The 23,263-nt window shown below is 36.0% G+C and overlaps 1 protein-coding gene across 4 annotated transcripts; it reads left to right on the top strand.

Moving 5' to 3' along the window:
• Positions 1-79: 79 nt before the first annotated feature.
• PNPLA4 (patatin-like phospholipase domain containing 4) lies at positions 80-23,263 on the top strand. 4 transcript variants are annotated; one of them, XM_009333385.1, is made up of 8 exons: positions 80-1,370; positions 2,095-2,221; positions 8,012-8,163; positions 10,755-10,849; positions 11,026-11,161; positions 14,572-14,637; positions 20,294-20,446; positions 22,423-23,263. In XM_009333385.1, the coding sequence occupies exons 1-8, from the start codon at positions 1,212-1,214 to the stop codon at positions 22,552-22,554; spliced, it is 1,020 nt and encodes a 339-aa protein (XP_009331660.1). In that variant the 5' UTR covers positions 80-1,211; the 3' UTR covers positions 22,555-23,263. The 4 variants fall into 4 exon arrangements, with proteins under 4 accessions (XP_009331660.1, XP_009331659.1, XP_009331661.1 ...); XM_009333384.1 differs by having other exon boundaries at positions 7,979-8,163; XM_009333386.1 differs by lacking the exon at positions 80-1,370 and having other exon boundaries at positions 2,112-2,221; positions 8,012-8,068.

Below are 23,263 nucleotides of genomic sequence, written 5' to 3'. Positions count from 1 at the left end.
AAGATGGAGGGGGAGGTCTTGAGCTTAAGATTGGAAGGGATGCGGCCCGCTAAAACATCGTCCTGCTGTCGCGCGTGTACAAGTTTAAAAGACTCGGTGGCTGTTCTTAATGCTGTGATCGCTTCAGTTGTCACTTGGCTTCCTGTATTTGTTACATTTAAAAATTTTGCCTCACCGTTTCAGCTCGGTTTTTCTTGTTTGTATGGGTTGCTTACTGAGCAAAGTGGGGGGAGGAAAAATCAAATCGCATTGTAGGCCTCATTGTAGGCCTCACCTCGCGGCACACAAGATGAAGCAGACAACCTGAAACTCACTTATTTGATGGGTGTTAAATTTGAAGCTGATAGTACACTTCTGAGACCTGCCTCCACAGACTCACGCTGGCTTTGTTTGCGCTGCTAGTCAGGGCAATAACCTGTTTTTCTTTTCATGTGAACGAGTGCATTTCCATATGTCGTTCTTTATGGTCAAAGTCTTGCTAGGTGTAAACCAGACTTACATTTGATTTGTGTGTCACTCCTACCATATCCGTGTAGCACAGAAGATGACAAGGCTTGTCTTGTACCAGCCAGCATGCTTGAGTTTTTCTTACTAGGATCTAGACATCAGCACTTTGCTTTTGTGAACAGTTGGTTTGAAGTTGCTGGAACACTCCTTGCGCGTTTTTCAGCTGAGGTAGAAGGAACAGTGTATTCATGTTGTTAATTACAAGGGACAGTTTGTTCACTTGTTCCTTGCGTTATTAACACTTCTAAGTCCTTCCTGTTTCTGAAATGGACAATTGACTTTATGGCTGGTGGTGAGCAACACGCTGCCAGATGGAGGCTGGTGAGAGAGACAGTAGCTACTGAACAAAAGTTCTGCCTAGAACTGTTCCATTGTCAAATGAATCAACTGTTAACACATCTGTGTTTTGGGTTGCGATCCCTTGAAAGCTAAACATGAGAGGGTGGTGAACAGGTCCTCGTTACAGTGTCAGGGTCTTGATGTGCAACTACCTTTCAACTACTCTTCTTTATTGTTTTTTCTTTTTTTTTTCCCCAAATGTTTTTGAACAGGTTATGTTTAGAAGAGAGGAAGTTTCTACTGTGTACTTCTTTGGTGTCCAAGCTCATCTGTTGATACTTCCTTTGTAACTCCATGGTAAAACAGATCTGAGAGTATCAGTTTGGTTACCACATCATCTGCATCCAGAGGTCGCTTTTAAGAAAATGTGGACTGCTAAAAGCCTCTGTAGTGCTCAAATACTGTTGCTTCAGTTGAAAGAATGCAGATTGTGTAGTTGCATGTTTCCAAAAACTCAACCGTTCTGGATTGGAATTCTAAACTATTGCACCATAAGAGCGCCACGTAATAGAGTTAAATTCCAGGTAAGTATTTTGATGATAATATTTCTTTTAGAATCTTCAGAGCTAAGCTTTTGATCTTGCAGACTTATTTATGAATTGAAGATGCCTATCAAGGTAAAGGGGCAGGCAGCAAGGAGTTGCAGGAGAACCAGTGTTTCAGAATGAACTTTTTGTGTCTGATAGTTCTAAGTTGGGGAGAAACGTTAATTTTTTTTCAAATTATACTTAGACAATACTGCATGATAACTGACAGGCTTATTTGTTAGAGTGACAGCCATTTAGTGAAGAATAGGACTAGAGTTTTCTGGAAAACTGTTTACTAACGCAATATTGCACAAAAAAGGGGGGAAAAAAAAGTCAATTTTTATTGGATCGGTAAGGGAGGATAAAAACATAAGAGTTTGATTATAAAAAAAAAAAATCTGTGGATATAAACAAAAATAGTGGGAAAGGACACAAAATGAAGGCTGATCTTGGACACTGGCAGTTCCAAATGGCAATGTTTTTCTTTTTCTAGATGTCTAATTAAGTTAATCTTTAAAATATAAATTGCTGCATGCACTTTATATATACTAGAACATTGTGGTTTCAACTAGTTTAGGGGGGGTAAGCAATTGAGAAATTCATCTAGATGGTTTTACAGCTGTTGAATTGACTTTATTCTGTTTAAGGCTAAATAATGTTTATCTTATATTTGCCTGTTGTTTCTCTTTTTAAATAGTAATATTTGACTGTATGATTGTAGGTTTCCAAGGTAAATGATAAACGATTGGTAGTAGATACAAGAATGGCTACTAGTGTAGAGGGAACTAAAATAGCTGCTGGAAAAAGTCGCAGTGGAGCATGTGATGGAAACCAACGTTCATTGGAAGGTATTGAACCTTTTGCCACCCTCTTCTTAAGAAGTCAGCCTTCCCTGTCTGCTCTAGACATCTTGTGTTAATAATCAAGATGGTCTAAACTCTTAATTTGAAAGTTTTGTATCATGTGATGTGTTTATTTTTTAAGGGGATTATACACAATTTTTATAGTTTGCAAAGACTCTTGTAATTTTCCTAAGTGTCTTAATGGCTGATTGGACTGTGTACTGATTATTTTGTATTATTATTATTTTAATTTATTTTCCTTCAACTTCATCAAACTCTTAACGCTTATTCCATGTGACTGGATAGATGCAAAACTTAGTTTCCCGTTCTCTTGCTAGCAAACCTAGTGACTCTTGAGTATAATCTGTTGGATGGGTTATTATTTTGTGTGAACCTATTTTTGACTGGGAGAATCAATTTCTTGAATATTCACTGAAGGCTACGAATGGTCTATGATGCTAGTGAACTTTTTTTCTGTTATAAACATGAAAAAACAATTAAACATTCCTGTGTGAGTGGTGATTTCTGATTCAGGTAAATTAGTAGTTACAATTATGACATTTATTTTAGCAATGCTGCCTAGCTAAACAGTTCTTTCTGTAACTTTGCCTGTTTTGTCATTCCTAGCTAATAACGAATCCTCAAATGTGCTGTTAAGCGTCATACATTTTAGCTCCTGTGCTTCAGGGTGCTTGGTCATTCGCATTTTATGTATATTTAATTTTTGTGTAAAGGGTTTTTAGTCAGTTGCTTTGGGCATTTTCAGCTTTTGTTTATGAACGGGATGACAGGCAGGTAGTTATGGCTGGTTAGGACACTGAGACTGTATACTCTTTATATAATTATATCGCTCCGGAAACAGCAGTATGAGAAACTGTTGTGCTATTTCTTGTGCATGACAATTAGGAAGACAGTACCTATCCTGAAAAAGCTATATTGTACTGTATCACAATTCTGCTGTACAGGCTTGTCTCCTTACGTACATTCTCTTGTAAGTTTGCATTACAAATGGATGAGATACTGCTGAGTAAACAGAAATGCCTCCCCGCCCGCCCCCAGTATATTTTTAATCACCAGTGAATTATTTTTTTTTTTCCGCACAGATGCGAGAATCGTTTAAATAGAACTCTTAGGTTTATGTTTATTCCTGAATGCTCCTGCATTATCTGTAAAGTAATGAGATTGAACAGCCCCGGTGTCCTTCTAGTTTCTTCTTTTACTTATCTTTTCTTATGCTTCTGTTTTTTCTTGTATTTTGTATTATTGCTTCATAGACAACAGAAGCATACCTATCCCCTTAGCCAGTTAAAATATTTATATTTTGAGATTTGCCAATCATGTAAGATGACAGCATTTTTGAAAAGCAGTGGCAAAAGCATTTGCTATGTCCTATTTACGTCATATCTCTACAGTGTGTGCACTGTACAGCTGAAATGTACTTCTGCATCTTTTAAGGTTCATTGAAATTTTTGCTTAACACATGCCAATATGATAACTTTGAGTTAATAGATAATATCTTTAAGAGTCAGAACTTACGTTAAACCCTCTAAGAATATTTGTTCTGAAGTCTTGTGGAACAAGCATTTCATACCATTTCTAAGATAGCAAGATTTCTGCTGTTTGCTCAGGCAGATGGAAAAATGGTCTACGTCCAGATGTGACTGTGCTCCTATTTCTGGTACTCTGTGAAAAACTGGCAGGGAATAGTCATACTGTAGACTTAATTAAGTTTCTCTGTATGTCCTCTTGTTATAACCCTACTATTCTTTTTGATCAAAAGAGCAGTGATCTACCAGATCACTAAAGCAAAAGACATTTTTGGATCATACTGTCTCTAAAATACGCCATTCTAACTTGCAAATCAAGTGTTGCCATGACGTATTTGCAAGAATCAAAAGAAATGGGAAAGTTTATATCCTTATAAAAGTGAGTATCTTCGTTTCCTATTTCTTGCTTTTCTGATTTTACAGGACATTCATCTAATGAATGCTTTCTTATCTTTTCCTCTTACTCAGAGATTGCTTTGCAAGGTGAAACAACATTGCTTAACTGCATCTGTCAAGCAGATAGTTCCTTATAGAATCATGATTCTTATTCATCTGTATCATCTTTGTAGGTTAGGTGCTTTGTTACGTATTTGTTTTAAGAGGCCTTCAATTCAATGTACAGAACCTCCCCGCAGGTAGATGCATAGTGCTGAATGAAGATGTTAATGTTCTGTTGTTTCTTCTCTATAATGCTGATTATTTGCAATACTCTACTGATTTTAATATTCTGAACAAATGAAAGAAGACCTGATTGTTTCACCCAGCAACAGGTACTAGCTATCACTTAGGAGCTAAACATAAACATGATTTTTCATTAAAAAAACCCATAAACATGATTTTTCAATTAACAGCTAGATAAAGCCCTGAGCAACCCAAATTGATCTGATAGCTACCCTGTTTTGAGCAGAAGAAGGTTGGGCAAGAGACCTCCTGAATTATTCTATGATTCAATGATTATTTTTTTCTCTCATTATTTACCCACTTGTAGGGTTGTTACATGTGTGTGCAAAACCCATTTCTCAGTCACGCAGCTAGATGTAACCACTGGATCTGCCATTTGAACCTGAATGTCATCTGCCAATTAACATTTGTACTGAAGTATTTTTAAATTTCATTTATACGTGACAAATACATAACGTAGACCTCAGAATTGACCCTAATTAATAAAAATGTAGTGACTTGATAACACAACCATGCTGTTGCTACTTTTGATTTGCAGTTCTCTTGCAGAATCTGTAAAACAGTGCTGTATTTCATGCCATACAAATCCAGTGGATCGAGTACTTTTGTTTAAAAAAAAAAAAAAATTAACTGCTTTTTGGATTGTATTCATTTCACCTCTTTGGACTTGAAATTAGTCTACTCTTAACAGAGTGTGAGACTAGCAGCATTCTTTAACAGTATTCCTTTAACTTGAAGTCTTAGTGTTCTTTTTCTTTTTTTGCGTGTTTGTCTCTCACTGAATCCTTTTGTCAGTCAAGAAACTGATGTGAATTCTCATTCGGTAATCTCTGTCTCTTGGGTAGGGGAATGAAGAAGGAGAAAGGGAAGTATGGGATCTAAGTGTTAAGAAATTAACTCTTTTATCAAAGAGTGAATGCCATGTATCCAGACACTCAAGAGAACAGTAGTTACTCACAATAACTGATAATTAGATAGGACTAAAGCTCATATAAGAAAATAAAACTTCCTTATGAAGCCTTGTAAGAGAAGGCATGGACATCTGACTTTAGTCAGTATATTTTTCAGTAGGTTTTGATCTGAGACTCAAATAATCTCTTCAGTTCACATAACCTCCTTTTCTGTTCTTGTCACTTTAGAGAAAATGTACCAGCCAATTCTTTATACATTGAAGTATGATTGTCTTCTACATTTGTAGGGATTTTTTTCTCTTTTTAAAAAAATCCTTTAATCTAAAATTTCTTGCTGTAACTATGCTTTAGATACTCCTTTTAGTTTTCATCTTTTTCTGATTTGTGAACATCTAAGTATTTTCCAGCAGGGAGAGACACCTTTTAGAATGCTTTGTAGATGAGCCTTGTAGAAGGTTTAGAAGATGTGTGTATATATATATGTACATAAGCATACATATGCTTGTTTTTATTTAAATAAGCTTATTATCTTACACTTGTGTTTCTTAGTTACATTTTGTACGTCCCTTAGACATAACTCCTGGGATTTTTGAACTCTCACTTTGCTTGTTTATTTTCTGACCAATCAACTACGTAAACATGGTCCTTATTTCATATAATGTTTCACATTAGTAGTGTCTTGAGCCTGAAATCTCTTTTGGACAAAAATGGGATTTAATTCTTCCATGCTTGCTTTTCTTCCTACTTAATAATGCAATTGCTTTAACCAGCTTTACCTTTTTGTCAGAGTGGCCAGTCATGCAAATGCATCTTTGCTCCTAATTTGTAGAAGGCATGGAAACAGCTGCAGCAGTTGGTTAAACTACCAAGAATTTAACTAGCCTGAAAGAAGGCACATCATGGCATCATACTTCAAAGTCTATTTTAGATTTTTTTCACTCTACTAAAAAAAAATCTTCCAAGAAGAATTGTCCGTTGTTTTCCAGTAAAATTTTGAGTAAACTTTTTTTATCTTCTATGCAGTACAGTGATTTTTCTTTAAATTAAAAGATCCGTTCTTTTTAAAAGTAGCAAAATGATTTCTCATTTGCTTCATTGTAAATGCCTTTCTCTCATATTGTCACAGCAAGTGCCAACGTGAAATCCTTTCTATCAGTACAAATGTGTTAGATATAAGTTACAGGTATTCATAGTTACAAGTGGATACGCAAGCGCTTCCCGTGTAAAGGGGGTAAAGCGCAGTTGGTAAACTACCTTATGATAGTGTAGTGTTTTAGCAGCATGACTGATGCACCAAACAGTATGCCCTGGCACTATGAGATGCGCTCTCTTTCTCTCTCTTTTTTCTTTTTTCTTTTTTCCCCAAAAGGAAAATAATAAACCTAGTTAGACCCATTCGTGGTCTGGGTGGTTAATCATCTTATGGGTAAAGCAGTTGAGTTTAGCATGTCTTCTTATCTAGCGGTTTTGAAAGCTGTTTCTTATCCTCATCTTTCCTGCTCTTCCCATTTCTGAGCTGAAGAGGCAGCTTAAACCAAAATCTGTTGCTGTACATGTTTGCATCTCTTCATCAGAACTGATACTGCAGTGCCTGTAGATGTTTTCCAAAAGAAACATCTCATCAGCTATCTCATTACGAACCAGAAAAATCAAGTATACTGATTTTTTTTTTTTTAGTCCCATTCATATTGATGCATACCCAAATATAGTAGGAGTTTATTTTAAATTCAATACTAAGATAATATGTACAATATCTTGTATATCTGTACAATATAATCTGTGGAATAGCTTGCTCTCATAATTGCAGTTATTTGCAGAAACAGAAGAGCTAATAAAATGTACAGCCTTTTTTTTTTTTTTTTAATAAACCACCCTTAAGGATCTGAACTTAGACGCTTCCTGTTTGTGTTTTTTGTGAGATTTAAATTCTATCCTTGACACCTTCACAGTGTGTGTGTGTTTTCATACATTTAGTGCTTTGTATTTTACTTCAGTGTTTTTTTTATTCCTTCTTATTTTAATAGTAGCAATGATATGTTGTGTGTTTTTCTTTTCTAAATAAGAAGTGACTTTAAATAAGAATTTGTCTATTAACGATTACTAATAATACTAGTAAGCAAATGCGTTCCAAAGGTGAAGGAAAAAATTGCTTTCTTAGAGAATTATATTGGGTTCAAGGCTGTGTGTGTGTAAGGGGAGTATGATGACACAGTAGCCAGCAGTTTTATAATTAACTGGATTTTTACTCTAGGTGGCTAACAGCGTTCGCTCTCTAACAGCATTCTTTTATCACTTTTGAATAGCTACTTTTATTTTGTATTTCTTTGACAAATTAGATGAAAATATGCACTTATGTTGTATATAGAGATACATATATATTTCTTGGTTGAAAAAGGCATTTGTGCTAAGGAGTATTTTAGAGTTGTTTTCAATTTTGGAGATGCTAAACTAACTGGTGCTTGTTTGATGTATTTGGTAATCAAAAGTTTTTACTGTTCTTAAATAAACTGCTTTTTTGTTACATGGATATAATATATTATATGTTCCGTGCAAAAACGATAGATGTATATTATAAGATAATAGTAACTGATCCTTTTTCTGACTGTGAAACTTTATTTCCACAGCAAAAATGAAACATATCAATCTGTCATTTGCAGCTTGTGGGTTTCTGGGTATTTACCACTTGGGGGCAGCAGCTGCTTTTTACAGGCATGGTAAGAAGTTACTGAAAGTTGTGAAAGCTTTTGCGGGAGCTTCTGCGGGATCTCTGGCTGCCACTGTCTTATTAGCAGTACCAGAAAATATAGAGGTAAATTAATAAACTCGTAGGTATAGGACATGATCATTTTCAAAGGATATTTTTGATATAATCATCTACCGTTAAGTTTTTTTAAATATTTTGGTTCTTGTTTTTCTCTTGCTTCTTGTAAGGCAATAGGACTCGTGTATGTGTTTTCATTAACAAAAGCTGTGACTCATGGGCAGAAATGTTTATGAAGCAAGTATTTCTTTATGACAAAAGTCTGTCATATGAACTTTATATTTTAAGCTATGTAAATATGAATTTCATGTGTTTGAATGTTGAGCTGTATGCAACCAGATATACTTTAATATACCAAAATGTATATGCACTTAATCTCGCTGTACATTATGAAGTTAATCATTGTTTCTTGACTAGAGGTAGGCTTTGTTAAGCAAATACATAGCACCATCCTTCCATCCTTTTGTGAAAGGAGATGCAAATGGTAGATGGGCTGTATCTTCATAAAGTCAAAGAACACCGCACACCGGCTCAACTTTTTTCCTTGATGTCTGTGCTCCATTAGAGAGCGCAAGAAGCGGCTTGTGCACCTCCTTTAGACTCAGTACAGTTCACGACTTAACAGCAAGTAGCCCCACTGTGTGCCAGGGAGAATTAACCCTCTGACATGCTGCATACCTGTGTGTTTGGGTTTTTTTTCTCCAGAGGTGCCACCCTTCTCTCATCACGGGTATGGTGTCATGTACAGGCAGCAAAGTGATATTCAGTGACTACTCTTACAGGTTCTGTGGGACAGCATTAGCTTGTCTTTGTTTGTTTGTTTTTCCCCTTAGGTTAAGGCTGCTTTGCCCTCCTGAAGTGCCTGTAGTGACTTTGCCTTAATATATGTAGAGGACTAGGCCTTGCCAAAATGTTAATGTTTCTTTAATATTTTGAATTATAATAAACAGCATTATTGTGGGGGGGAAAAAAAGGCTGTTAGATTTTTGTTATAAGTATACTTAGGTTTCAGACCAGTGAGTATCAGGTAACTTTTTCCGGGCCTTGCTTTTTACAGCTTTCACTGCATTTGATTCAAACAATAGTCCCAGCCAATACCACACTTTGCCACTGATTTTTCTGTTTGTGTGTTTCTGCTGTGATATGAACTTAGCTTGCAGTTAGCTATACTTCTGTTGCTTTCAGCAGTAAGTTCTTCCCTGGTCTCTTTCCACCCCACCAGCCCCCAGGTGCATTCTTTATATGATTTGGTATTAGGACAGTTCCACTGTCTTGTAAAGAGAACCTTACTTGTATTCTGTTCAGGTGTTACTCCTTTTCTGTAGCCTCTGATTAGTAGTTCAATTTCAAGTTTGCCTGGTATAATGCATACCTCTGACTTTAATTTCCTATATGGTAGGCACAGCAGCTAGCCTTTTCTTAGCTCAAGGAAGTTTTTCTGCTTATTCTAGGCTCTGGGTATGAGCATTTGTTCCCAGCCTGGTCCAACTTATAAAAATCTTTCTAAATAAAAGTATTAGAATAGTTTTTATTTTTTATGTTAGTGGAAAATAAGCCTATATTACATTGAGTCTGATGGATTTTTTTTTCCTTGAAAAATATGTCATTTTAATACAAACTGAAGAGTGTTTCACAAACTTTTTAGTTTGTTTGTTTGTTTGTTTACATTTTAGTCATTCTGTTATATTGTTTAAACTGAAAGTTGAGAACTATTTTTTTGGGGGGGAATAATTCTTCCTAATTCTCATGGAATTTAAGTAAAGGTAGTGTGGTGTACTGAATAGAATTAACTTTTCATATCAGGATAATTTTATTACCACCTTTATTACATTTCTAACTTGAAATATTTTATATCCACAAATACAACTCTTACATCAGGTTTTTTTTTTCTTTTTTTTTTTTCCCCTCTCCCCAGAGATGTCTATGTTAGACAAGCTGTAATTAGGACTTTCTCCATTTCCTAGTCTCAAAGCTCTAATACAACCTTTCCTTATCTTGGAGAGAATGTAACATTGAGGATTTCTTGTTTTGACTGTTGCTGTTCTAATATGACAGTTAGCAAATGTTTTTCAGTCGTATCTTGGATTTTTGTCACTGTTGAAAAGGCATGGGACTTGAAAATTCTAGGGAGGCTTATAGAGTTATAGATAAGTAGGTATTTATGTAATAAATTGTAATAATTTAATTTTTTTTTAATGCTTATAGGCATCTTAAGGTACTTGTGTCTGGTTTTGGTACTGAAGTAGTTTTTCAAATGAAAATACACTTGAAATATAAATGATTGTTCTTGTAATGACATGGTTCAGAGAACTGATTATTTAGCAGTGGTAATACCTAGAAAAATAGCCTTTAACTTCCCTTGATTGTTAAAGTGGTGTTCTTGTGAGGGGGGTTTTTTGTGTTGTTTTTTTTTTTTTAAGTTAGGGATCTTCTTTTCTTACAAATTAGTTCTTATAAAAGGATCAACATTTTGTTATGCATATCTTGTTACAAACTAAGCACATATGGGAAAATCTTTTAGTCGGATCTTATAGCTCTCTCTTGATTAAACCTTTAGCCGCTAGTATGTTTTAGATACCACAGTTGAACATACTTCCCATAACTAAAACATCCTTAATGGTGAATATTTTAATTTGCAGAAGTGTAAGCAGTTTGCCTATGGATTTGCAGAGGAAGTTAGAAAATTGGACTTCGGTGCTGTAACGCCTGGTTATGATTTTATGAAAACGCTTAGGTACCTATCTTATCTTCATGCATCTATAAGATCATTTTTGTGTGAAGCTCCCTAAATGAAAATGGAGGGTGTGCATATTTTTTCTGTGGGGAGCTCAGCACTCTTTCACCCCTAACATATTTGCAAGGTTTTTAAATAATGATGGTGAATAATGTTTAGCATTTTCTTTACTCTAGGGAAGGCATAGAGTCTATTCTTCCTTCTAATGCTCATGAGATAGCTGAGAACCGGCTCTATGTGTCAGTCACTAACACCAAAAATGGGGAAAATCACTTGGTTTCAAGTTTTGCCTCGAGGGAGGACCTCATTAAGGTAATGAAGTTGAATATTGCTGCTTTAAATAAAAATGCTTGAGTTTCTTTAAGGTTTAGGAGTATGTTATTAGCTGTACAATAAATCACTGTTTTACTCAAGTAATCACTTATACTATCAGTGATGCTACAACCATAACTTAAACAATGGGAACAGAATTTGATCCTGCAGTTTCACAGATTTTGCTAAAACTTACTTTGTGTGTGTTTCCTTCATCTGTTTTTAAAGTTCTACTTTGTAGGCAAAGTCTGTTTAAAAAGTAACAGGGTAACTAATGGTTACAGTAGATGAGAATAAAATAGAGGATTTCCAAATTTTGTAACAATTTGCTGAGGTCTTTTTGCATCTGTTACTTCACTGATACCATTTATATTATGTTTCATCGCAAAAGAAAGTAAAGAAAGGTCCTGTCTTAAAAAAAAAAAAAAAAAATCCAACAGTTTCTACAAGCCCTTGTGGGGAATAGGTACAATGTAATGTTAAGTACCATATATAAACTGTATTTTAACTGTCACTGAAAGCTTATCTTTTACTGCCCATCTCTTTTCTTTTGAATGCCACTTTTTAAATTTGGATCAGGATTGTATACAAAAGCTGATAGTAAATTGTAGGATGAATTCAGATGCATGTAAAGCAAATGTTCTTTCTGGTAGTTGATTATATATTGGAGGAGATCATAAGAAGTAGCAGAATAAAGGAGGAAATAGAATAAGAAGGAACTCCTCCTTTCCCTATCCCTGTGGATGCTTAGAATAAATAAAAGATCCCTTATAATTAACACTTAAAGAAAAAGAATCACACTTGTTAACAAAATCTCAAAGTATGAATTGGAAGTTTGCCTTTAAAGTATTATTTTTTTAAAATCTTGACCCTGTTATATTCTACACGGTCAATCAGTTCTCAAAATGTGTAGGGCTTAATAATGCAAAGATAATTATGCAAAAAGTTTATGTCAAATTATGCAGTGTTATTTCTAGCTATGGTAGCCAGCAGTGACAAGCATGGAGATTATTATTCTGTAGATTTATGTTTTTTTGCAGTGAAATCTTCTAACCTGAAGACAATTAGAAGCTTCAAGACGACCTTGGAAATACATATATTTTATTAGTATTTCAATAGTTCTTTCGTTGACTTAACCACTTCTGTTCTTTTGTTCCATATGCTAGCAGTGGAATGGGTTGGAATAATAAAATTCCAAATAATTGCTCATTGGAATACATTCATATTGTCTGTTCTTTCAGTGCATCTCATAATACCTGTTTTTGTGCATGCCTTCAGCTATGCACGTATCATTTATACAACAGCCTGAATGTCGGTGGCTGCCCTGGTAGCATGGAGGATGGAGCTTGTTAGGTTATGTAATCGTATTACACCTTCCCTAGACATGATCTGCTGTATCCAGGGCATGGATAAAGATACTGCTGGGCAAACGGTGTTTTATAACAGCAAAACTTCTGTACCCTCTGCCAGAAATCTTTCAACTTCCATATGCAATTGGTTTCAATGCTTAACAAGCCTTATGGTTCTAAAGTTTTTCATAATGGCTAAACTGAATATATGTTGCTACAATTCTAAGCTTTTATTTTCTTTTACTATTCCCAGTGAGCGTGGAAAGGCAGTTAATAATCTCCCACTTTTGAAATAGTCTTTAGAAGACAATCATCACGTACCAGCATTCCTAGGCTTGCAGTTCTTAAACTGGAGGTGAGGGGGAAGAGAGGCATGATTTGTATGTTTGTGAGGGAGCAGAGCACAGAACACTGTTGTATTTAGTTTGGAAAGGTGGGAGCAATAAACAGGAGTCCACACTGGTCTGTTAGTGGTAGGGAAATACTGAAAGTGTTAGTTCTTCAAACTTGTCCTTCCTCACCTCGCTCTTGAGATCTGAGTGACTTTATAAGGAGGGCCAACTGCTTTCTTCAGTCTTCTTGAAAAGAATTCACACGTTGCAGGGGTCACCTGGTTTTGACTCTTCCTTCACTAAACCTTTTGTCCCCATTTCTCTTAGTTTAGAAGGGCCAAAGTTACTGAGATGGAGTTGAAGGAGAGAGGAGAAAGGGAGTTGGGCAGGGGAAGAAGCTGATGTTGGGAACCCTGGAGGATGTCACTTTTGAAAATCTGGAGAGGAATGGTTTCAAGGGGGACCTTATCTTACGCTTTTGTGAGGGAAAGGCCTGTCTGGTACAGAAATAGCTAGAATTTCACATTTGGAAAATAAGAAGAGAAAGCCTTTTTACCTGAGCTCAGACAAAGCTCTGGTGCTTTAGATCACTGGGAAGAGAAATAGGCAAGAAAAGAGTTCTTGAAGTGAAAGTTAAAGACTTCATATAGAGTCTTAATTAAAACTTGTTAGGGGAGGAGAGGTGTTTAATACTGAAAGTAGCTTAATTTGTTGTAAAAATAAATGCAATTTCACCAAAAATAGCTCAGGCATTTTCTTCCATAATCTCCATGGATTGTGGGGTTTTTTTGCACCTGATCATCTTTCACATAGTGTTTACTCCAGTCTGTAACCTGCTTCTGTTCCCCAGATTTGTGTCTCATGCTGCCATGCAAGCACATGCATGCATATTCTCCACGTTTAGCTAGATGAAAATTTCTGACATATTGCACTTAATCCACACATCTACCTCTTCTCTTTGAAATGCTGTATACTAATTGCGCATATATACATATGGGTGGATACATAGGTGTAGAGATACACACACTCATAGATACTGCTAAGAGTGGATAGAAAGATATGTGTGTGTGCACATCTGTACTTGACAGAAGAGGTGTCCTGGTCTAAAAAAAAAAAGAGAACTTTTAGACGTAGACAGCAATGTAGGCTTACAATAGGACAAATAGTAATTTGTTAATACTTGAATATATTAAATGCAAAGTATTGTTACTGATAAAGATATACATCTGTGAATTTTCAGGCTGTTTATAGTATTCTGGAAATTTTGAATTCTTGGAAAACGTGATCAAAAGAGTAAACACTAATATGCCAGCAGAATGATTGGGTCAGCTTCTTCTCTGACAATACTCTATATGGCATTTTTTCAGCACGTGGATATTTAGTTTCTGAAAAATCATACGCTTACTTCACATTGTGTAAGACTAAGTTCATACTCTTTTGAATCACATTAATCAATGAGTTAATTTGTGATATTTTGTTTTCAGAGTTGTCACTGTCAAGTCATAAAAAACCCAAACCCTACTGAATAGATTTAATCACATTTTGACATACCACAAAAACAAGACATTTTGGGATGACAGTGGTTTCATGAAAAACTAATATATTAACTGGTTACTGCTATATTATTTAATACAGATGAATATGTATGAAAATTATGTATTGGTTCAGAACTACTTCGTTGTCTTTTCTTCACTTTCGTTCTCTATTCTTTCTCCTTTCTTTTCTGTAGGTCCTGCTAGCAAGTAGTTTTGTACCAGTATATGCAGGAATTAAGCCAGTGGAATATAAAGGAGAGGTAATTTTTCACTAAGTTTAACTACCAACTTTTTTTTTTTTTTTTGTAAGAGCGTTCTTCGTTTATGATGTAATTATTTGATCTTAGGGAAGGGTAGGTGGGCATTGCAGTGCTGTATTTTGTAGAATAGTTACTGTTTTTGTTGATACTGTAAACACCATGAAAGATGACATGAGTTTGTTCATGTGTTATTTCAAAAGTTGCAGGTCCTGAGACTGAAATGATCTTTGTAGCATGAAGCTGTTTCCTAAAGATGTCTAATGCTTACTATGAGAAGCAGCTTCTTGTAGTAAAGATGCTTCTCGCGACAAGCTGTGTTACCAACTCTAAAATGTTTTTTGCAATTTAAAGGACCACCATTCTGCTTTTCTGTTTAATGGAAGAAATGATAAGGGAGGTCTTGGCAGCTTGGACACTGCTGGAGTACATGTGTGTGTCTACGTATGTGTTGTAATTCTGTACAGAACATGAGAACATGCTTACCAGGCACCTTCAAATCTCTTACCTCTGGACAAACATTAAAGAATAAACTTTTTTTTCCCCTGTAGCACATGGCTGTACACAGAGGTGTACACTACTATAAGAAAACCTTTTCACAGTTGCCTGTACTTGGTTTAGCTCCAAGAACTTTTTTGTCTTCCTTACATAAATATATTAACATTTCAAGAATAATTTTGACTGTTTAGTCTGTTTGTAATTACTAGAAGCATGAAAATAGACATTTTTTTTCTTTCTGAGATTTTTTTTACTCTTTCCTTTATTTCCTCACACACATCCAAATGATGCCTTTAGAACATCTCTAATCCTCACAGCCACGCTGCAAAAAAAAAAACCCACAAAACCATACGCATTTGTCTCTAGCAAGAGGGAGTTGGAGTTCGTTATGTCAGAAAGCTTGTCAGCTTTAGAATTGCGTATACAGCAATACATAGAAGCTAAAATGTTTGAAGGGTTTAAGTCAGTATTGCCTGACTGCTTGTGTTGAATGGAGGCTGTTTGCAGCTTCCCAGGGTCTGGAAATTTTGTTGATTAGAGTCTTTATATGTTGCTTGGGCAGTTCAAGGGGCATACGTGGTTGTTTCAGGTTCATTTTGCCGTTAGTTAAAGGGAAGGAAGTGTCTTTGTTAAATTTCTTGTGTTGTTCTTTCAATTAAGAAATCGAAAAGTTGGCTCGGAGTTTTGTCCAAAACTTACTTAAAACCCATTTTACTGGATGAACACTGCTATTATGATTTACCTGGGTATTGTAGTATTTACTGGAACAGCTGCAGCCTCTTCTTAGTGGACAGTTCTCGTTCCTGCCCAACTTTATTTTTTGCATTCAGAAGTGAAATCAATGAATGTTTCACGGAAACTGGTTCTTCTGTTACTTAAAAGCTTGTTGTCATTCCCAAATTTCCTTACAACTCTCCTTAAGTGAGGGTCAGAAAAGGCAGCTTCTGAGAAGGTTGCTTTCAGTTATTGTTATTTGTTGGAATGATTAGTTCTGCATGCCTGCACTGACTTTTCTCATATTCTGTAAAACAGTGGATTTGTGGTTTGGGGAAATTTTTTTTTTTTTTTTTGAGAATACTGTTGCCCGTAGATGAATGTGACTTCCATTCTTTAGTCCAAAATACTTAAAGCAGGGTGAGTGCAAAGACTGTAGGATTTCTATTGCAATGGCATTTCCATGGCTTGGAATAGTGGGTAATGAGGATATGTGGGTAGGTAATAGGGGCCCTAAAGCGTGCAGTGTAGAGCCAGATACATGGCATGTAACCTCATAATCCAGACATAGTAAGCACTGAAGTCAGGCAGATGGATTGGATATTGATTTGGCTCTGTGAGACCACCTGTCATATTAGCATGATATTCCAAGTTTCCTGAAAGCTTTACTGTAACAGACCGAAGTTCTGTCTGTCTGCATTTACACTAGTTTCAGGGAGTAAATTCCTTAGGCCATACGGTCCATGGCAGCATGGAATTGAGCTTACTCCCTGCTAGCTGCTTGAGTCTGCTGGCCTTATCTGTGCTTCAGAACAGTTGGTCTGGATCTTCTCTGGGCTACATACATCACCTGCATACCTATCACCAGGTCATCTGGGAATGTTTTTGAAATGTATTTCAGTATGTTATTTGAGGTATGTGTTGCATGATACGTAAGGGAGTATGGTGCAGTTTTGCTGGAATAGTATTAGAAAATGGCCAAAATGTTGCTAGCCTGTCCATACTGCCTATAGAGAGTGAACCCCAGGGTAAACTGTTCCCAGCGTTGCGCTTTAGTTTTCTTTTTAGGAAGAATGCTTTTGGGAAGCCTTTGGCTCACAGTGGAATTAGCTAGCATACCTGTAGTACACATGCTTGGAGGCTAGACTTTTGGGGTGAATAAGCTAAATTGCATGGTAGCATAGGCATAACATCAGTCTGTTCATAGTATGTTTTCTTCTGGTTTGATGAGCCTAAAAATAATCTGAAGGAAAAGAGAGTATAAAATAGCATCTGGGAATTTATCGTCTGTTAATGGCCTCAACTAGCTTTTTACCTGGGCTGGGTATTTAAGGTGCCCTTGGGCTAGGCTTCCAGTAACAGCAGGGCAAACTTGCTCCATGTGAAGTTATCTTTCTGAGTTGGTTTGGTGTCCTCTGAATCTCTGGCAAGGTTGCTCTTTAAGACAGATGAAGATCCGCAGATGATTGAGTTAACTGTATCTGATGATGAGGCTGTAGTTTGTGTCACTGTAGTTCTTATATAACAGCTTTGTAAAAACCATCTACTGGTAAATGGGTAGATTCTGCTAGGTCCAGCCCACATCCTTAATTTCATTGTCTGGTTTGGTTTTCATTGCATATTATTTCAGAACTTTCTCTGTCTTTGCACTGTACTTACAAAAAAGAAACTAATTCAGAAGTTACCAGGAATTTGCCTCATCAGCTGAGAAGCATGTTTTAAGAATTGGTTAATGGAATTAAAATAATTTTATTTTAACTGTGTAACATGAGAGACTGTGGAGCCAAATATTTTTGACTGAGAAGCAGTTTCTCCCAAATGTTTGAAAGAAAATAAAATGACAGAGGGCATATCAGCCAGGAATAACAGAATCTGCAAGAGATGGTGCTTAATAAAAAGTATTGCACTTGCCTTCGTAATTTTTTTGATTTTTGAATAAATATTGAAGTTACATTAAGAAGAGAGGGGGAAATAACCTAAATAATCAGAATTTTTAAAAGTGGGAGAACTTTTAAGTGGTAAAGTACTAAGCTAGACTGGTGAAAGACTAATCATGTTGTCTGTTATGGTGTCTTTGACTTGGCTTAGACAGGGAGCCCACTGTTCTTGTCACTGTAGGAATTGCAACAAAAAGCCACTTAGTACTCCAAGGAACATTGCATATAAATCAATAATAAATGACTATTTATAGACACACAGGAAAAGAAGCCTTGGTGTTAGAAATGTTAAGGTATGTTGCAGCTTTACTCACAGTTATCACAGCAATGGTGTAATGGAGTTTGAGAAGTCTGAAAGATAGCTTTAAATGGTTTTGGAATTTTTTTTTTTTTTCGTCCTTTTCTAAGGCAAAACAGTCTCAATCCTAAGCATTGAGAAATATGATTTTTGTGGAAAATGAAGGAATTCGATGGTGGATTGTGGATACTGACATGAAGAGCTAATGTTAAGAGTCAAGATCTAAAGCATGTTATGAAATAATAGGGTGAGAAGGTCCATGGAGACTATTGAATGTGAATATTTGTAGCTTATTATTTAAGTGCAGGAGCATAAAGTAGTGTGAAATGACAACTTTCATCTGAGAAAGTGAAGAAGAGGGTGGGGTGGAGGAACAAAGCAACCTCCCCCCCCCGCCCCCCAAATGGTGCTTGCTATATATCCATGTGTACAAGAGTAAATCCATGTATTGCCAGATACGGGAGTTGACAGTGGAAGGAGGGGCAAGTGGCAACAAAGTCTTTTGGTTGCATGAACTCAATGTAGCACTGGGAGAAATCTATACCTATAGAATTAAAAGGAGGTTTGCTTTAAGCGAGAGTAAAGGACACAACTGAGAGGGATCTATACAACCAAGTGATGGACCTCAGAGAATCTCAGGGGCTTCTGAACAACAAACACTGTAACCTGAGATAATGCTTCCTGTATAGCAGTTACTGCACTGAAAGCTAGTGTCTTGCCAACAGTTTGAAGACAAGTTTAATTTAGATGTCATAAACAACTTCCCAGTAGTATTCTTTTTGTGGGAATTTTTTTTTTTTTTTTTTTAAATTTTGTGACTGAATTCCTGTGGCATTTTCAGTAATTTTGTGGGAAGACTTGCGTTATTTTGACGTTTCGTAACAGTTACATATAGTATTACCTACAGCAGAAAAGTGGTCTTCTGCCTGTTTGGTGCTGAAGAGTACTAGTACAATCTGCCATTTGTTGGTAGTGTTCTGTGTTAATGAAACTTGAAGCTGATATCCTGGAGTATTCAGTTTATCTTTGGGGTCAAACCCTTAAGAAACACTGAGGTGAATCTTACAATACCATTTCTTACAGCATTTCAACTAGCTTTAGGTGTCTGCAGTAGTCTACGTCTTACATAGTTAATGTATGTTTCCTGTATAATTAGCGGAGAAGAAGAGAAGAAAGCATTTTTTCAGCACAGTTCAAATCAGATGTAAATGCCTACTTTAGAATAAGGTGGATCATGTACTAGAAGTGTTTTCTCTCCCTTGATGATAAAGGAAGTGTAGAATGACTCATTTGGCTGTAGATGTATAAACTTCAGTGAGATGCATCTGATCACCAGACCTCATGTATGACGTCAGTGAATGTGTCTAGCTAGTAGACTGATGCCGAGTTTTGGGTTATGCATGTAAGCACAGAAAGAAATATGAATGTATAAAATATATTGGAAAGAGATGTCACAACTGTCCCTGCTTATACTGGGATGGAATTTGGCTATGGTCCCTGTGAAGATCAGGCTTGTGCCCCTAGACTGCCTTTAGAACCAACAAATATGTGGGGCTCTGCAAGAAATTCATTGGTTGCTTTTTTTTTTTCTTCCTCAGTCTTTCCTATACTCAACTCCTATAGCAGACTTGATGTCTGCTCTATCTTATGTGCCATAGTTGTTCAGCTCCTTCCCACCTTTACACTCCACTTTCCAGCTATTGCTGTCTTGTGTTGTATGTGTAAGAAGGCAAGAGGGTCTGGAAGAAGAAGAGAGAAGTCATATTTGGTTTAGCTTGTGCAGTCAGTTTACCTGCACATCCAGATTGTCCAGAGTAATGTTTGAGAGGAGTATACTTTATCTGATATGGTTCACATGTAATAGTAACAATCTTATCTTTTCATGTACGTGGTGAGAAAAATTCTGTATGGAGCATTTTGTTACTAAACCAGCTAACAAGCCGCATAAGTAGCTTCATAAATACATTACACACATACTTACGCATTATGTCAAACGCTCATTGATTAAACACTCTGTGGGTACATTGCCAGTTCCTCAATTTTTTTTTTTTTTTAATGCCTCATACTCAAGCTTATTCGTGGTATTCTGAGAAGGAAACTTGTAAGTTTTCTTGAGGGTGGAGTGGAGGAGGCAGAGACAGGAAGGATGAAGTATTCAGTTATGGATATACTGTACTAAGGTTACTTTGAAAATATTTTTATTTTCCAATAGAAGTGGGTTGATGGTGGCCTTACCAATGGCCTTCCTATCTTGCCTGTTGGAAGAACTGTGACGATTTCTCCTTTCAGCGGTCGATTAGATATCTGTCCACAAGATAAAGGACGTGTGGATCTTTATGTTAAATTTGCAAAACAAGATATAATGGTGAGTTGCTTGTTTATTAAATAACTTCAGAAGAAGAAAAGGTAATTGAGCAGTTAAGGTTAGGCTTATTTTTAAGTGTTTATTTTCTGTGTATATATGAACTTAAGTAATGTTTTGGCATTCTCTGTTTTGCAAATGGAGCGTAGACTTTTTCTTAAACACAAGGGAAGGAAAATGTAGAATAAATTTTGTCAGAAGGGTTGAAAAGCATTGATCTATCACAAAATTGAGCAAATTATCACAGGCTATTAAATGTAAATAATCTAGACTTGCTTTAAGTATCAGCTGTCTTTGGCTAGGCAGATTGTTTATAGAAAAAAAAAAAAAGACTTCTGTAGAATACCTCAGGAGAGGGAAACTTCAGAACGTCCCTTCATACTTACTGAAATTAGCTACTCTAACTGAATTTAAAATACAAGTTTGTCCTACATTTGAGATGGTATACAATGACTTGTCACCTCATTGCTCAAGAGAGCTTGTGTTAAGATTTTGAACATTCGTAACCACAGCATTTTTCTGGAAGTTATTTTGTTAGATGTTACAGAAACACTTCTGTATATTGAAATATAGGCTAAGACTGATTTTTATGGCCTCCTTTTCATCATTGACATTTCTGTCTTTGCAAGCTTTGTCTCACAAACTTTAACCACGGTATTGCTTCCTTTGACATGATGAAAAAAAATATTGAATAGCAGTAGACCTAGCTGTCAACAAAACTCCATTAGAAAGAAAAAATAAAGATTAGCAATAATTGGTGGTACTTTTTTAAAGTTTCTTTTAGACAGTTCTTAATATGTTTTCTTAATTTGAGTAATGTAATCCTAAATTGGACCAATTTCTGAATCTTTATAATGTTTCACGGAGAGATTTTAAGCATGATAGTACTTGGTAAATGATCATAAAGCATGAGATTATTGATTTCATATATATATTGGAAATATATGCAATTGCGTAATGTATATTTCTTGGTTGTGATTTGTATCTAATATGCAGTGCATGGAGAGGAGGAAAAATGAGTGGGTGATTAGATTAGAGATAGAAAATTCATTGCAGAGTTACATTTCTTCTAGGGTTCTGCAAGTGCAGACTTGTGCAGAATCTCAGGCAACATTTTAAACTATTCCATTTGAAGCACCCTTAGCTTTTAGAGTTGTAAAAATGTGAACTAGGAGTAAATTTTTTTCAGCAATATTGTAATCTGCATAAAATGAAGAATTGTATATATTAATTTATCTGGATTGGAATGTGAACAGTTTTCTGTCTCTTTGAACCTCCTCCATCTATTAGTGTCAACTTGAATAATTGCTTACTTCAAATAATGATGATTTTGATATTGTTTTTCAAAATTGTGTATAGTTATGTGGCTAAAGTATTAAATTAATCATGTAAATGAAGTGTTCAGAACCTTATTAAATCAAATTATTTTTTATTTTGTTGTAAACAATTTAATAATGTCTTTATTCAAGAATAGAGTTCTGAAATCTTTTTACACCATCAAGGTGACCACTTGAGCTGCTGAGTGGTTCTTAATTTGTGGTTGGTAATACAAGCTACGTTTATACTCACATGTTAAACATTGCCTGGGAATGTTCCCAAGAATGTGGTTGTTTGCACAAGTAAGCTGTCAAAATATTACCTTGCACGAGTTTAGCATGTGCCAGCTACCACTCTGCCAGACAGTTCTGGGAATGTTTCCGAAGTTAAAATGTTTCAGAAACTTTGGGCAGTTTTACAGGCAGGCAGACTGTCTTGGGGGCTGCGAGTTTAATGGTGTATATGCAGACCGTTTGTGCCAGTTTGTCTTGGCGCTCAGCAGTGTACCTGGACACGGTTAATTTACTAGTGTAGACATAGCCATGCTGGTCTTTTGTTTTTACATATGCTACATGGAACAGATGACAGAACAGATAGCAACACAGTCAAGACTAGATAAGTTGCTTTACTAAACTAATTTATAGTGTCTCGCTCTGTTGCAGCTGTCTCTGGCCAACTTAGTAAGACTTAATCAAGCTTTGTTCCCACCAAACCAGGAGAAAATGGAATTGTTGTACCAAAATGGATTTGATGATGCTGTACATTTTTTACTGAAAGAAAACTGGTTTGAATAGATGGTACGTAGAAAATTAACAACCTGACGGCTGTCAAAACGCAGCTACGGGCATCCTACAGAATCTAAGGGATTGCTGTCCCAATTGCAGTTTATGGAAATAAAAATCCCAATGGAATTGCATCTGCTTCTGCCGAGAAAGTATCAGTTACACTCCGAAGACATGTATAAACATGTCAGAATGGGAATTGTACTTGCCTGGTAGTTGTCTTCTTTTGAGGACGTTCAAGCTTAGATCCATTTTGCTTCGGTTGAGGACTTGAGTGTGGGATTTGTAAAAAGCTCGTGTTGCCATAATTGCAGAAATTTGGAAAAGTCTTTTTTGACACTATTTGAGAGACAAATTGAGGTTGTACCATGAAAAGTTACAGTCTGTATTGTTCACTTAGTGTAATAGTTGTGCGTGCTAACTGGATGTGTGCAATGTTGCTGGTCTAATACATATCTTGCGATGTTGTAAAGGACTTGAACACTTAGCACTAGCCACAAGAAATAAAACGTTTGCACTCTTTTACTCTGTGTATTTTTTAACATTAAAAGTTCTTGCCTTTCTCAGTGAATGTGGTCTTAAAATTTGAAATACTAGTTGAAATTTGTAACAGAAGTGTGATGTTTGAACGTAAAAATATCTTGTAAAGAAGGGTGTAAGAAATTGTTATATTTATTATGTTTTCTTCCTCTGCTAAAACTGAATAAATATATTTTCTTGA

The sequence above is a fragment of the Pygoscelis adeliae genome, unplaced genomic scaffold (assembly GCF_000699105.1).
Source record: "Pygoscelis adeliae isolate BGI_AS28 unplaced genomic scaffold, ASM69910v1 Scaffold69, whole genome shotgun sequence".
NCBI classification, from domain to species: Eukaryota; Metazoa; Chordata; class Aves; order Sphenisciformes; family Spheniscidae; genus Pygoscelis; species Pygoscelis adeliae.
This window is presented reverse-complemented; position numbering and strand designations above follow the sequence as displayed.

What these genes read in the sequence shown, in the direction of transcription:
- PNPLA4 (XM_009333384.1), top strand. Translation starts at nt 1,212, where the DNA reads ATGTGGACTGCTAAAAGCCTCTGTAGTGCTCAAATACTGTTGCTTCAG. An exon ending in GTAATAGAGTTAAATTCCAG is followed by an intron (nt 1,371 to 2,094) that starts GTAAGTATTTTG and finishes GTATGATTGTAG; the next exon opens with GTTTCCAAGGTAAATGATAA. An exon ending in CAGTACCAGAAAATATAGAG is followed by an intron (nt 8,164 to 10,754) that starts GTAAATTAATAA and finishes TTTAATTTGCAG; the next exon opens with AAGTGTAAGCAGTTTGCCTA.